Raw genomic sequence first — 14,029 nt, 5'->3', positions numbered from 1 at the left:
GGGCTGCAGATGTCTCTCTGTCTCTCTCTTCCACTACTTTCTTGATTTCTGTCTGTGTCTATCAAATAATTAAAGATAATAAACAAGAATTTACAAACAAGTAAAAACATTTTAGAGTTATTTTTTCTTTTCAGTTTCTACATATTTATTATTTTCTTTTTTTCTTTTTTCTTTTTTATTTAAGAAAAGATAAATTAACAAAACCATAGGGTAGAAGGGGTACAACTCCACACAGTTCCCACCACCCAATCTCCATATCCCATCCCCTCCCCTGATAGCTTTCCCACTCTCTATCCCTCTGGGAGCATGGACCCAGGGTCATGGGTTGCAGAAGGTGGAAGGTCTGGCTTCTGTAATTGCTTCCCCTCTGAACATGGACGTTGACTGGTTGGTCCATAATCCCAGTCTGCCTCTCTCTTTCCCTAGTAGGGTGGGTCTCTGGGGAAGCGGAGCTCCAGGACACATTGGTGTCGTCTTCAGTCTAGGGAAGCCTGGCCAGCATCCTGGTGGCATCTGGAACCTGGTGGCTGAAAAGATACAAACATACAAAGTCAAACAAATTGTTGAGCAATCATGGACCCAAAGGTTGGAATAGTGGAGAGGAAGTGTTGGGGGGGTACTCACTGCAAACTCTAGTTTACTTCTACTTTCAGGTAAATATTTTGCACTTGTTTATGGATATGTGTGAACATATGCTCTCTCTCACAGAACCTGGTGTATATATATCTAGGTTTTGGGACTTTGTTATAAAGTGATCCACCTGGGATGGAATTAGAGAATGCTATGAAAGGAAAGGTTTCACCCAATGAAGCTGAAGGGTTGTCATTCCACACATGAAGTCTCTGGACACAGTCTGAGCTGAAGCATGTTGAGGTGGCAATCGTTGCGTTGGTTAGGTTGCGATCGGCAGGTGCAATATTATTTGATATGGACTGGGAGAGGCATGTGGGAAAGTGGGCCCTATACTAAGGTTCCAGGACTGGGAGAAATATAGGCTCTATAGTGGAGATGTGAGGTTCCTGCTGTCTTAGGGTTCAAAAAGACAATGGATAGTTAATGTTATCATCACATTATTTGGTAATTGGGTTAACTTTGAAAAGTCCTTTTGTTAGGGCTTGATGTATAGTACCCAGTATCTTGTAAATAGCTGTGCCACTGGTTGCCTCTGATCTACTTGGTCTAGGCTTTTGAGAGAGTCCACATATCAAATACACAGCCTATATATTAAGAAGACTCAGTCTGTGTTTTAAAAACTTTGAGACATACAATTAATTTTTCCCCTCTCATATTAATTAACTAATGATTTATATCACTGCACTTTACTAGGAGTGTATATAAACACCATTCCCACCACCAAAAGACTGTGTCCCACCCCACCCACCCATCCCCACCCCCCACTGGCCCAGAAGCTGCATGTCTACCCCTTACCACAGGGTTTTTACTTTGGTGCCTTACTTTCAGTTTAGTCAGATCCTGCTTTTAGTTTCCCTTTCAGATCTTCTTTCTCAACTTCTGTTGATGAGTGGGATCATCCCATACTCATCTTTATCTTTCTGACTTAGCTCACTAACAATCAAATACTTAGAGGAAAACATTGGTAAAACAGTTTCCCACCTACACCTCAAGGACATGTTTGATGAAATAAACCCAATTGCAAGAAAGACTAAAGTAGAAACAAACCAATGGGACTACATCAAATTGAAAAGCTTCTGCACATCCAAAGAAACTATTAAACAAAGATACCCCTCACAGAATGGGAGAAGATCTTCACATGCCAGACATCAGACAAGAAACTAATCACCAAAATATATAAAGAGCTCAGCAAACTTAGCACCAAAAAAGCAAATGACCCCATCCAAAAATGGGCAGAGGATATGAACAAAACATTCACCTCAGAATGTTTTTGTTAGCCAAAAGGCTAACAAACATATGAAATACTGCTCCAGGTCACTGATTGTCAGAGAAATGCAAATTAAGACAACACTAAGATACCACCTCACTCCTGTAAGAATGGCATACTTGCCTGGGTTTCTGTTTGATCCTCAGTCACCAGAATAAAAGGTTTGGAAGAGCAGAAAAAAAAAAAAAAAAGGACAGCAGCAACAAATGCTGGAGAGGCTGTGGGGACAGAGGAACCCTTTTGCATTGCTGGTGGGAATGTAAATTGGTACAGCCTCTGTGGAGAGCAGTCTGGAAAACTCTCAGAAGGCTAGTAGACATGGACCTTCCATATGATCCAGTAATTCCTCTCCTGGGGTTATACCCCAAGGACTCCATAACACCCAACCAAAAAAGAGGTGTGTACTCCTATGTTCATTGCAGCACAATTCATAATAGCTAAAACCTGGAAGCAACCCAGGTGCCCAACAACAGATGAGTGGCTGAGAAAGCTGTGGTATATTTACACAATGGAATACTATATGGCTACCAAGAACAATGAACCCACTTTCTCTGACCCATCTTGGAAAGAGCGAGTTATTATTTTTTATTGGGATATTACTGTTTTACAGTGAAAAGTAAATACAATAGTTTGTCCATGCAAAAAAAAGAAAACATTTTGAAATAGGCAACAGTGTTATGATTAGCAATGATCCGGAGTAAGGTGGCTAGTTGCTCAGCACTGTGTCACATGGTCATTCTACCTGAAGTCCTGTTGGTGTGGTGCTGGGGAGGGAGTCAACATGGTGGAACATTATTTTATGTTCAGATAATGTAGGTTGATTTTGGAGTTGTATTAGAAAATGGAAAATGTTATGAAAGTGCAGAGTATAAATAAATCATAAATACCGACATTGTAACTATTTCAAAGTTACAAGGTGAGGCAGAGCTTATCTGTATTTTCATTTCCTGGCAGATGTAAAGGATGAAACAAGCAGAGAGACACAATACTCCTGTGCTTAGTGCAATGGTTGCAAAATGTTCAGAAACTAATTATGAATATTTGCTGCCCAAAGTCATATTCTCATAGACTAACTTGTATATTTTAGTACAGATAAATATATTATTTAGAGACTATACAATCACTGAGATTCCCTATATTTGACTGTAAAATTTAATATATAAAAAGATAGTGGGCTGTCTATAAAATCTATTTTTTTCATTTTTATTCAGATAAAGTACTTCAAAGATCTTTCATCACAATAAACCAAATGAAATTGTTTCTTTACTTTTGTAATAGTATAACTGAGAGCTCCAGGCAAAAGCAGTGAGAACACATAGAATACAAAGAAATTAATTCTGATTATTAAGATTTGCTCAAATGTTGCAAAACTGGTGATCATTCTATTAAAATGATTATAGCATCTAAACAAAGCTGGAGAAAATGAAAATTTGATGCTCTGAATGATGATGGGCAGTTGGGGAAGAGCTTTATGTTTTGCCATGGGTACAGTTTCAAAGAACTACATACTCAAAGAAAGGGCCAAAGCTCAACATTCCTTTTTCATCCTCTATTTACTAGCATAAAACATAGTCACTATAAAAGTGCTTTACTGAGGCTTGGGGATCTTGAAATTTCAGCCTTGTCATCAAAAGTGCTTTGTGTATGCAATACATTTTCCCACTGAGTTTGATAAACTGACAAAAGAAATGTGACCATTACATGACTAACAATCCACTTGTTTACAACATGAGGTCAATGCTGTAAAATATCAGTCTATAAAGATTCCCTTATACACTTCTCAAATGGTCATCACTGACAAGAATATTCAAGAAACTTTATTATTATCATTTTTTGCTTCTAGGTTATCACTGGCTTGGTGCTGGCACTATGAGTCCACTGCTCCTGGAGGCCATTTTCCCCCCATTTTTTATTGGATGGGACACAGAGAAGTTGAGAGAGGAGGGAAAGATAGAGAAGGGAAGAGAAAGATAAATACTTGCAGACCTGCTTCATTGCTTGTGAAGCTACCTCCTGGCAGTTGTGGAGCCGGGTGCTCAAACCTGGATCTTGTGCTGGTTCTTGTGCTTTGTACTGTGTGCTCTTAGTACTATGTGTGCTTAACTTGGTGTGCTCCTGCCCATCCCCCAAGAAACTTTAAATGCTAAGTTTACAATAAAGGCAAACCAAAAGCCTATACTAGTCAAGAGTCCAATCAGACTCTGTATTGTTGCAGAAATTATCCCTAAACACGAGACCAGATGGTTGAGGTGAAATAGGAGTTTAAAACACCAGTGTGTATATGAGACTTCGTATCACTCTGGGAAATTCTCCCCACACTTGGAAAAGCACAGTTTTATTCTGGTTACATTGCAGTCCCCCAAAAGGTGCGGGAAACAGACCTGATGGACTTATCTCATTACTTCAAAATAAACAGAAAACAGACAAAGGCAATATTATTATTATTATTATTATTATTATTATTATTACTTCTAGGGTTATTGCTGGGGCTCAGTGCCAGCACCATGAATCCACTGCTCCTGAAGGCCATTTTTCCCCCTTTTGTTGCCCTTGTTGTTGTAGCCTTGCTGTAGTTATTATTGTTATTGTTGATGTCATTCGTTGTTGGATAGGACAGAGAGAAACGGAGAGAGGAGGGGAAGACAGAGAGGGGGAGAGAAAGACAGACACCTGCAGACCTGCTTCACCACTTGTGAAGCAACTCCCCTACAGGTGGGGAACCGGGAGATTGAACCAGGATCCTTATGCTGGTCCTTGTGCTTTGCGCAGGCAAAAACTAGTAGGGTCATGGGCCCCTTGGAATATACCTAAAATAGAAATACTAGGTTCTTCTAAAATGGAGACCCCAAATCTTCATCTGCAGTATTCCAGCCTTTAGGTTCATGATTAGTCAACAATTTGTTCTGCTTTATATCTTAACTTTATATCTGCTTTATATCTTAAATTTTATTTAAAATTAATTTATTTATTTGAGACAGAGAAATTGAGAGGAGAGGGGGAGAGGGAGAGAGATAGAGAGGCACCTGCAGCTCTGCTTCACCACTCATGAAGCTTTCCCCCTGCAGGTGGGGACCAAGGGCTTGAACTCAGGACCTTAAGCACACACTGTAATGTGTGTGCTTAATCAGGTGTGCCACTGTCTGGACCCCCTTAACTCTTTTTTTTAAAAAAAGATTTTATTTATTTGTTAATGAGAAACATAAGAGGAGAAAGAAAGAGCTAGACATCACTCTGGCTGCAGACCAAACTCACGAACTCATGCTTAAGAGTCCAATGCTTTATCCACTGCACTACCTCCCGGATCACTATATCTTAACTCTTTCAGCCACCAGGTTGCAGATGCTACCATGATGCCAACTTGACTTTTCTGGACAGGTGACCCCACTAATATGTCCTGGAGCCCCACTTCCCCAGAGCTCAGCCCTACTAGGGAAAGAGAGAGACAGGCTGGGAGTATGGATTCACCTGTCAATGCCCAGCGGGGAAGCAATTACAGAAGCCAAACCTTCCACCTTCTACACCTCATAACGACCCTGGGTCCATGCTTCCAGAGGGATAAAGAATAGAAAAGCTATCAAGGGAGGGAATGGGACAGACTTCTGGTGGTATGAATTGTGTGGAATTGTACCCCTCTTATCCTATGGTCTTGTCAGTGTTTCCATTTTATAAATAAAAATAATAAAAAAAAGAGTAGAATGTGGTTGTGAGTTCTTGATGCTGGAAATCACTGGGGCTTATCTTAGAATATGGCTACCACAGGTCTAAAAACAGATTGAGAACATAGATTATGATATGCTCTAAAAGACATTGCCAAGAGAGAGGTAGACTGGGAGTATGGATCAACTAGTCAGCACCAATGTTCATCGGGGAAGCAATTACAGAAGCCAGACCTTTCACCCTCTGCAACCCATAATGACCCTGGATCCATACTCCCAGAGAGATAGAGAATGGGAAGGCTATCAGGGGAGGGGATGGGATATGGAGATTGGGTTATGGGAATTGTGCGGAATTGTACCCCCTCTTATTCTATGGTTTTGTTAATGTCTCCTTTCTTAAATAAAAAAAATAAAATAAAAAAAGACATTGCCTACTATAGGGGGAAACACAGTGACCAAATAAATATGTTATTAGTGGCAGATGGAAAATTGCTAACATTTCATTGCTGCCTGAATGTACTAAGCATACTAAGCAGTAACAGTTCAAGTCTGTTACACTTTATAGGGATTTCTAGGACCAAATTTAATTTCAACAACATGTAAAGGGTAAACCATATAATGTAATAATATAAAATACTATGCCATTAAAAAAAGTAGGTGATTGACATAATAATAATAAATTATGCATTTATAAATGATAAATAGATCTTTCAACTTTTTTATTTTCAAGCTTGAAAAATAAATTGGATTTGAAAATATCCGTAGGAATCAATAAGTATTTTTAGCTTTTCTGTTTTGAGTTAAAGATAAGTCACTTTGAGTAGGTCAGTGATAAATTGCCAGGTAGCGAAATAATCACTACATTTTAAATTATTTTTCTATTAATGACTTAATAATCATGGTTTAGAAGATTAGATTATAGGATATAGTTCCACACTGCACCCATGACCAAAGAATTACTAAATATTGTTATATAAAAATATTTGCTTTCTGTCATTTCACAAGTGGTGAAGCAGGTTTATAGGTCTCTCTCTCTTCCCCTTTCTGTCTTCCCCTCCTCTCTCGATTTCTCCCTGTCCTATCCAACAACAACAGCAATAACAACAATAATAACAACAAGGGCAACAAAAATGGGAAAAATGGCCTCCAGGAGCAGTGGATTTGTAACACTAATTCACCACTTTCAGAGCTTTCCCCTTGCCTGTGGTGGTCGGGGGCTGGAACCCGGGTCCTTGTACGTTGTAACACGTGCAATCAGTTGCGCCACCACCCAGGCCCCTCTTTTTTAAATTATGTAAATTAAATAATTTTTCTTTATTGGATAGAGATAGCCAGAAATGAGAGGAATGGAGAGATAGGGAGAAAGACAAACACCTGCGGACCTGTTTCACCACTTTTGAAGCTTACCCCCTTCAGGTGGGGACTAGGGACTTGAACCTGGGTCATTGAGCACTGTAATATGTGCGCTCAACCAGGTGCGCCATAGCCAGGGCCGCGTGTACTCAAATTCTTAATTTTTTTCTTTTAAAATTTTTATTAGTGACTTAATATTTACAAGATGATAAAATAATAGGTGTATAATTCCACATCTGTCCCACCACCAGAGTTCTATGTCCCTACTCCCTCCACTGGAAACTGCATTAGTTCTTCCAAGATTTACACCCAGGACTCGAAGTCATAGCTCCAAGCTTCTTCCTAAGCCCCCTTGCACTTTGCACCACCTGCGCATAACCCTCTGAGCAACTCTTTGTTTTTAACCATAGCCCTGCTCAGCTCTGACTGATGGTGGTGCTGGGGACAGAATCTGGGGCCTTGAAACCTTACAAATTTTTTTTGCAGAACCATTATGCTGTCTTTGCAGCCCTTTAGTCTTTATTTTCTAGATTGAAAAACATCAAGGCTCTTCAGGGGTCATGTGAATGGCCCCAAACTGGTATTTGAATTTAACCATTGGCTTTAGCAGGCCTTTTGGCCCTTACTGGCTTCCTTCTCTTCTGCCCTAAGCATTGTCTCCAGTTGGCCAATCAGCTCAGTGAGTGAACTTTTCACCCCTTCCCAGCTCTGCCCCCCACGATGTCCTTACGTTGCTGCGCACGTGCAACGTGAGCCCGACGTTGAAAACGTGTTGGGAGGTGTCAGAGCGGCTGCTGCGCAGGCGCAGTGGGTCAGACGCTGGAGCCGTCGTCATGGCGTGTATCAACCCTGTGGTAAGAGGAGCAGCCCAACTATTCCATTTGTGGTCTCTTGAGGGAGAGAGCTGGTTCTGGGTGCTAGAAGCTGAGTAGTAGATTAGAGAAAACCTCTCCCCCGGGATCTTGGAAGTTTAGTCTTCCGGTTGGTTAGGGACCTTAAGGAGGCCAGTAGCTCAGGCCAGAAGTTGGGCCCGGCCTCCCCGGAAGAGCGAGTGCTCCCTGCCTCTGCCCTGCGGGTCTCACCCAGAAGTGGCCCAGGCGGGGCTTCGGAAGAAGCTTGGAGCTATGACTTCGAGTCCTGGGTGTTTAGCAAAATCCCTGTGCTTGCTTGTACTCAAATTATTTTATTTCTCTAAAGGAGAGAGGTACTCTCTTTTTTTAATTAAAAAAATCTTTATTTACCGGATACAGTCAGAAATGGAGAGGGAAGGAGGAGATAAGAGAAGACGAGTGACAGGGCTGGCAGGTGGCGCACCTGGTTGAGCATACATGTTACAGTGTGCAAGGACCCAGGTTTGAGTCTCCGGTCCCCACCTGCAGGAGGAAAGCTTTGCGAGTGGTGAAGCAGCGCTGCATGTGGCCCCTCTCTACCTCTTTCTCCTTTCTGACCGTCTCTATCCAACAGATAAATAAAAGTAATTAAAAATAGGAGAGACAGACACCTGTAACACTAATTCACCACTTTCAGAGCTTTCCCCTTGCCTGTGGTGGTGGGGGCTGGAACCCGGGTCCTTGTACGTTGTAACACGTGCAATCAGTTGCGCCACCACCCAGGCCCCTCTTTTTTAAATTATGTAAATTAAATAATTTTTCTTTATTGGATAGAGATAGCCAGAAATGAGAGGAATGGAGAGATAGGGAGAAAGACAAACACCTGCGGACCTGTTTCACCACTTTTGAAGCTTACCCCCTTCAGATGGGGACTAGGGACTTGAACCTGGGTCATTGAGCACTGTAATATGTGCGCTCAACCAGGTGCGCCATAGCCAAGGGCCCCGTGTACTCAAATTCTTAATTTTTTTCTTTTAAAATTTTTATTAGTGACTTAATATTTACAAGATGATAAAATAATAGGTGTATAATTCCACATCTGTCCCACCACCAGAGTTCTATGTCCCCACTCCCTCCACTGGAAACTGCATTAGTTCTTCCAAGATCACAGATGTGGGTTGACTATTATTTCTATAACTCTCTATATTTATACATTTGCCCATTTTTCCGATGGCCCTGCTTTATCCCTTTTTTTTAAATTTATTTTTTATTTAAGAAAGGATAAATTAACAAAACCATAGGGTAGAAGGGGTACAACTCCACACAATTCCCACCACCCAATCTCCATATCCCATCCCCTCCCCTATAGCTTTCCCACTCTCTATCCCTCTGGGAGCATGGACCCAGGGTCATTGTGGGTTGCAGAAGGTGGAAGGAAGGTCTTAATTTTTTAAAAAATATTTATTTCCTTTTTGTTGCTCTTTTTTATTGTTGTAGTTATTATTGTTGTTGATGTCGTCGTTGTTGGATAGGACAGAGAGAAATGGAAAGAGGAGGGGAAGACAGAGAGAGGGAGAGAAAGACTCCTCAGACCTGATTTACTGCCTGTGAAGCGATTTCCCTGCAGGTGGGAAGCCGGGGACTCGAACTGGGATCCTCACGCCGGTCCTTGCGCTTCTCGCCAAGTGCACTTAACTCGCTGTGCTACCGCCCGACTCCCCAAATTCTTAATTTTTGAAGATACCAAGTTGTGTTATTTACCTGAACATAACAGGCGATGTTATCTGTCACGTGTGTTGTCAGAGCTCACCTTCAGCTTCCTGCCCTAAGGTGTGTTTAATTGTATAATTGGATTACAAAAAATCACATTGCTGTGAAGAAGTGCCTGTATCTCACGTTGAGAAGTGACAGTCTAAGTGGGTAGCGTGTGCTCTTATTTACCCCTGAACTTTAAAGAAAAAAAAGAATATCAAGAATTCATTTTTATTTTCAGTCCATCCTAGCAGACAGGCCATGTGCTATCCAGATTTGTTATTTTATAATGTTTCCTCTGTATGCATATGAGGCATAAAATGACTCACTTATGAGAGCTACACTTTCTTTTTAAATTTTTTTTAGAATTATTTATATTTATTTTCCCTTTTGTTGCCCATGTTGTTTTTTATTGTTGTTGTAGTTATTATTGTTGTTATTGTTGTTGGATAGGAAAGAGAGAAATGGAGAGAGGGTGGAAGATACAGAGTGGGAGCAAAAGACAGACACCTGCAGACCTGCTTCACTGCCTGTGAAGTGACTCCCCTGCAGGTGGGGCACCTGGGGCTCGAAACCAGATCTTTAGACAGTCCTTGCACTTCATGCCATCCGCTGTGCTACCACTGGGACTCCTGAGAGCTACACTTTTAATCTACCTCTTTTTCTGATGTTAATGTGTTGACTACTTATGGAAGAATGTAGGTTTACTAAGTGCCATTTTGTCTGATGGTGAACTCTTAAGGAGGGGGATATGTGTGTGATTTCATTATTATTTTTAATTAATTAACTAATTTATTAATTAATATTTACCAGAGCCTTGCTTAGCTCTGGTTTATGGTGGTGCTGGTGGTGCACAGGATTGAATTTGGGACCTCCCTTCTCAGGCAGGAGTGTCCTTTACTGTAGGCTGGTGTTGTCACCTCTGCCCTGTTTGAGACTTTAAATAGAGGAGGGTGAAGATGAGTTTCCTGAATCATTGTGTTGGCAAAGATAACAGGGAAAGCAGGAAGACCTTGAGTTGTAATCCTAGATGAGGACCTATGCTCAGTGCCTACTTTACCAGTTGTGCTCTAATGGGCTATTTTGCCTGCTACTGCTGCTCACTGGAGGCAGATCTCAAAGGTGCTATTAGCCCTGTGAGTTTTTTCTTTTTCTTTCTTCGTTTTCCTGTTTCCCTCTCTAGTGTTAAATGTGCCCTCTGGCTTTAAAAGTGATTGCACTAGCTGGGATTAACAATGAAGCATCAATTTAGCATGCCTTTATCAGAGCAAACAGTTTGAGAAGAAACTAATCTAAGGGCACTTAATCTTAACGGATATGCTTGCGAATAAAGTATTATTTAAGTGTTACTGATTGGTCTATTCATAGGCTTACCCTGCTTCTTTGGAAGGATTAGTTTAAAATCTAGTTACTGTTGGCAAGAATGTTTAGAATGTTTTTTAGGTTATCAGAAACAGCAGTCTAAGAATGCCACAATTTTCAGTTTGCATGATTACACAATTTGAAATATGAGCAACTCAGCTAAATTCTTCTTTTGTTACTCACTCCACTAGGCGGTCAGTATTGTTTGTAAACTTGGCATTACCATTTTGAAATGGGGTGAGTGTGGACCACGATTTACATAGTTTTGAAGGACTGAGTTTATTAGCTATAGGCCTGTTTCCCTTCCTCTCTTTTCTCCTTCCACCCTCATCTTTGTTCCTTTCTCTCCTACTCTTTTTTCTCTTTCACTTTCTTCCTCCTTTTTCTTTTCTTCCTCCCTCCCTTCCGCCCTATCTTCCTTTATTTTTGCCAGAGCTATCATTGGGGCTCCATGCCCACAGTACGAACCTTCCACTTCCAGAGGCCATCTATTCTTCTTCTTTTTTAATATACACAGGTGGGGTGAGGGAGAGAGAAACATTTGGCCACTTGCAGTGTTCCTCCACCACTGGTGAAGATTCTCCTCTATTGGTGCGAACTGGGAGCTTGAATCTGGGTTCTTGTGGACATGACTTAATGTGCTTCACCAGTTACACCACTACCTGGCACCTAGGTCTTTTTTTCTGTAAATGTAACCAATGTTTAGTCTGGGTAGAAATCTGCTTAATATTGTCATGGAATTTTATTAAAAACTATTTTAAGTTATTATGTAGTCTCTGATATGTAGATTAAAATGGAAAAATCAGCTTTATTCATTATCTTAATTTCTGTAAGGAAATTCATTTTGGTGCTATTGTATTTTTGCTTAGTTTAGAATAAATTGGTTATTTTTTTTGACTGTGTATTTTGTAAATAGAATGGACTTGGTTTCCATTATTTTAAATGCTTTATTAAGTCTTTGGACTTGGAATTTACTGACATTTTGGTAAGTAGTTCAGATTCTTCATTTCTTTTTTTTTATGATTTTAAAAAATATTTATTCCCTTTTGTTGCCCTTGTTGTTTTATTGTTATGGTTATTACTGTTGTTATTGATGTTGTCGTTGTTGGATAGGACGGAGAGAACTGGAGAGAGGAGGGGAAGACAGGGGGAGAGAAAGATAGACACCTGCAGACCTGCTTCACCGCCTGTGAAGGGATTCCCCTGCAGGTGGGGAGCCAGGGGTTCGAACTGGAATCCTTAAGCTGGTCCTTGTGCTTTGCACCATGTGTGCTTAACCCGCTGTGCTACCACTCGACTCCCAGATTCTTCATTTCTATCTGCCGTACATGAATTTTCCTTTTTAAAGGAACAAGGAGATCAGATACTGATGCAAAAGCCAAGTAGCACAGCAGTAGTCCATGAAATAGTTCGCTTGGATAGTGTGCTGCTTTGCCATGTGTATAACTCAGGTTCAAGCCCAGCTCCCACTGCTTTGAAGGAAACTTTGGTGCTATCTCCCTTCCCTCCCCCATGTCTCTGCTTCTATCTAAAGAAAACAAAGGTAAAAAACCAAACATAATGGTATCCACATATTAGTGTGTGTGTGTTGTGTGTGTGTGAGACTAGTGTTATTATTTGAGCTTGGTGCCTGCACAGCTCAATTCTTCCTGCTCTAGTAATTGTAAAGTTTTCCCTCTGCAGGTGGGAACCCTAGATTTGAATCCAAAGGTGCATTGTAATAGGGGCATTTTGTTGGGTTAGCCGACATCCAGACTCCCCCCGCCCCATCTTTGAGATTATTTATATTTTTTTCCTAGCCCTGTAGCTCAGATTTTTAAATTTTAAAAGATTTAATTTTTTAATGAGAGATGCAGAGAGACAGAGACAGACAGACAAGGTGACATACCAGAGCATTGCATCTGGCTTACTGTAGCAAGCAAGGATTAACTTTTTTTTTTAAATTGATTTAATCAATTTAAATTTAAATTTTAATCATTGACAAGACCATAGGATAAGAGGGTACAATTCCACACAATTCCCATGACTAGAGTTCTGTATTCCATCCCCTCCATTGGAAGCTTTCCGGTTCTTTATCCCTCTGGGAGCATCGACCCAGGGTCATTATGGGGTGCAGAAGTGAAAGAAAAATGCAGTTGGCTGAGATCGGCCTCCTCCTCCCAGCATAAATAGGGCTTTCTCCAGCTGTCACCCAGTGGCCTTGGTCCATAGCCTTAGAATTTGCTACTTCTGTTCAAGAGTCTGCTGATAACCCAAATAAGGTGTGCTCTCTTTATACACAAAAGAGTAACCTGTTAAGCTTGTTGCTATGAGTTACTGTGGGAAAGCTGATAACTGTATTAAAGGGTCAGCACTGGTATGCATGGGGTGGGGTCCAATCTTTATGGACACGAGTCCAGCTGGGTTTGCCAGGATAATAAACAGTGCTTCCTACAGTAAAGCCTAAGTGTGTCTGCCTCACTACCTGAGAACCCCATAACATTCTAGGGAATTGAACCTGGGACCTCAGAGCCTCAGGCATGAAAGTCTTGCATGACCATTACGCTCTGCCCTCTAACTCAGACTTACAAGTAGGCTAATATTAAAGATCTGAAACTAACATGGTTTATGGAAAGATTAGACTGTACTGGAAAGAGGAGTACTTAGTGAAAATTATTTTTAAAATCTTATTTATTAATGAGAAAGATAGTATGCCAGACTGCTCTGGCACATAGGATGCTGGGCATCAAACCTGGAACCTCATGCTTGAAAGTTCAACACTTTGTCCACTGCACAGCCTTCTGGACCCACGTAGTAAAAAAAAATTTTTTTCTGACATGTCATTTTTTAAAAATTATTTATAAAAAGGAAATATTGACAAAACCATAGGATAAGAGGGGAACAACTTCACACAGTTCCCACCACCAGATCTCTGTATCTCATCCCCTCCCCTGATAGCTTTTCTATTCTTTAACCCTCTGGGAGTATGGACCCAAGATCATTGTGGGATGCAGAAGGTTGAAGGTCTGTATTTTCTTCCCTGCTGAACATGGGCGTTGACAGGTCGATCCATACTCCAGCCTGTCTCTCTTTCCCTAGTGGGGAAGGGTACTGGGGAAGCAGAGCTCCAAGACACATTGGTGGGGTTGTCTGTCTAGGGAAGTCTGGTTGCATCCTGTTAGGTAAAAATTCTTATG

General features: G+C 41.0%; 1 protein-coding gene across 2 annotated transcripts in view; it reads left to right on the top strand.

Moving 5' to 3' along the window:
* The first annotated feature begins 7,729 nt into the window (after window positions 1-7,729).
* The window catches only part of GTF2A1L (general transcription factor IIA subunit 1 like), a 93,761-nt gene continuing 87,461 nt past the window's right edge, over window positions 7,730-14,029 (top strand). For both annotated transcript variants that reach the window (XM_060187701.1, XM_007531611.2), the window contains exon 1: window positions 7,730-7,763. In XM_060187701.1, coding sequence (XP_060043684.1) covers window positions 7,743-7,763 — 21 coding nt within the window. In that variant the 5' untranslated portion in view covers window positions 7,730-7,742. The remainder of the gene's footprint in view (window positions 7,764-14,029) is intronic.

The sequence above is a fragment of the Erinaceus europaeus genome, chromosome 3 (assembly GCF_950295315.1).
Source record: "Erinaceus europaeus chromosome 3, mEriEur2.1, whole genome shotgun sequence".
Classification (NCBI taxonomy): domain Eukaryota; kingdom Metazoa; phylum Chordata; class Mammalia; order Eulipotyphla; family Erinaceidae; genus Erinaceus; species Erinaceus europaeus.
Note: the sequence above shows the minus strand (reverse complement) of the source record. Positions and strands in the feature narration are given on the sequence as shown.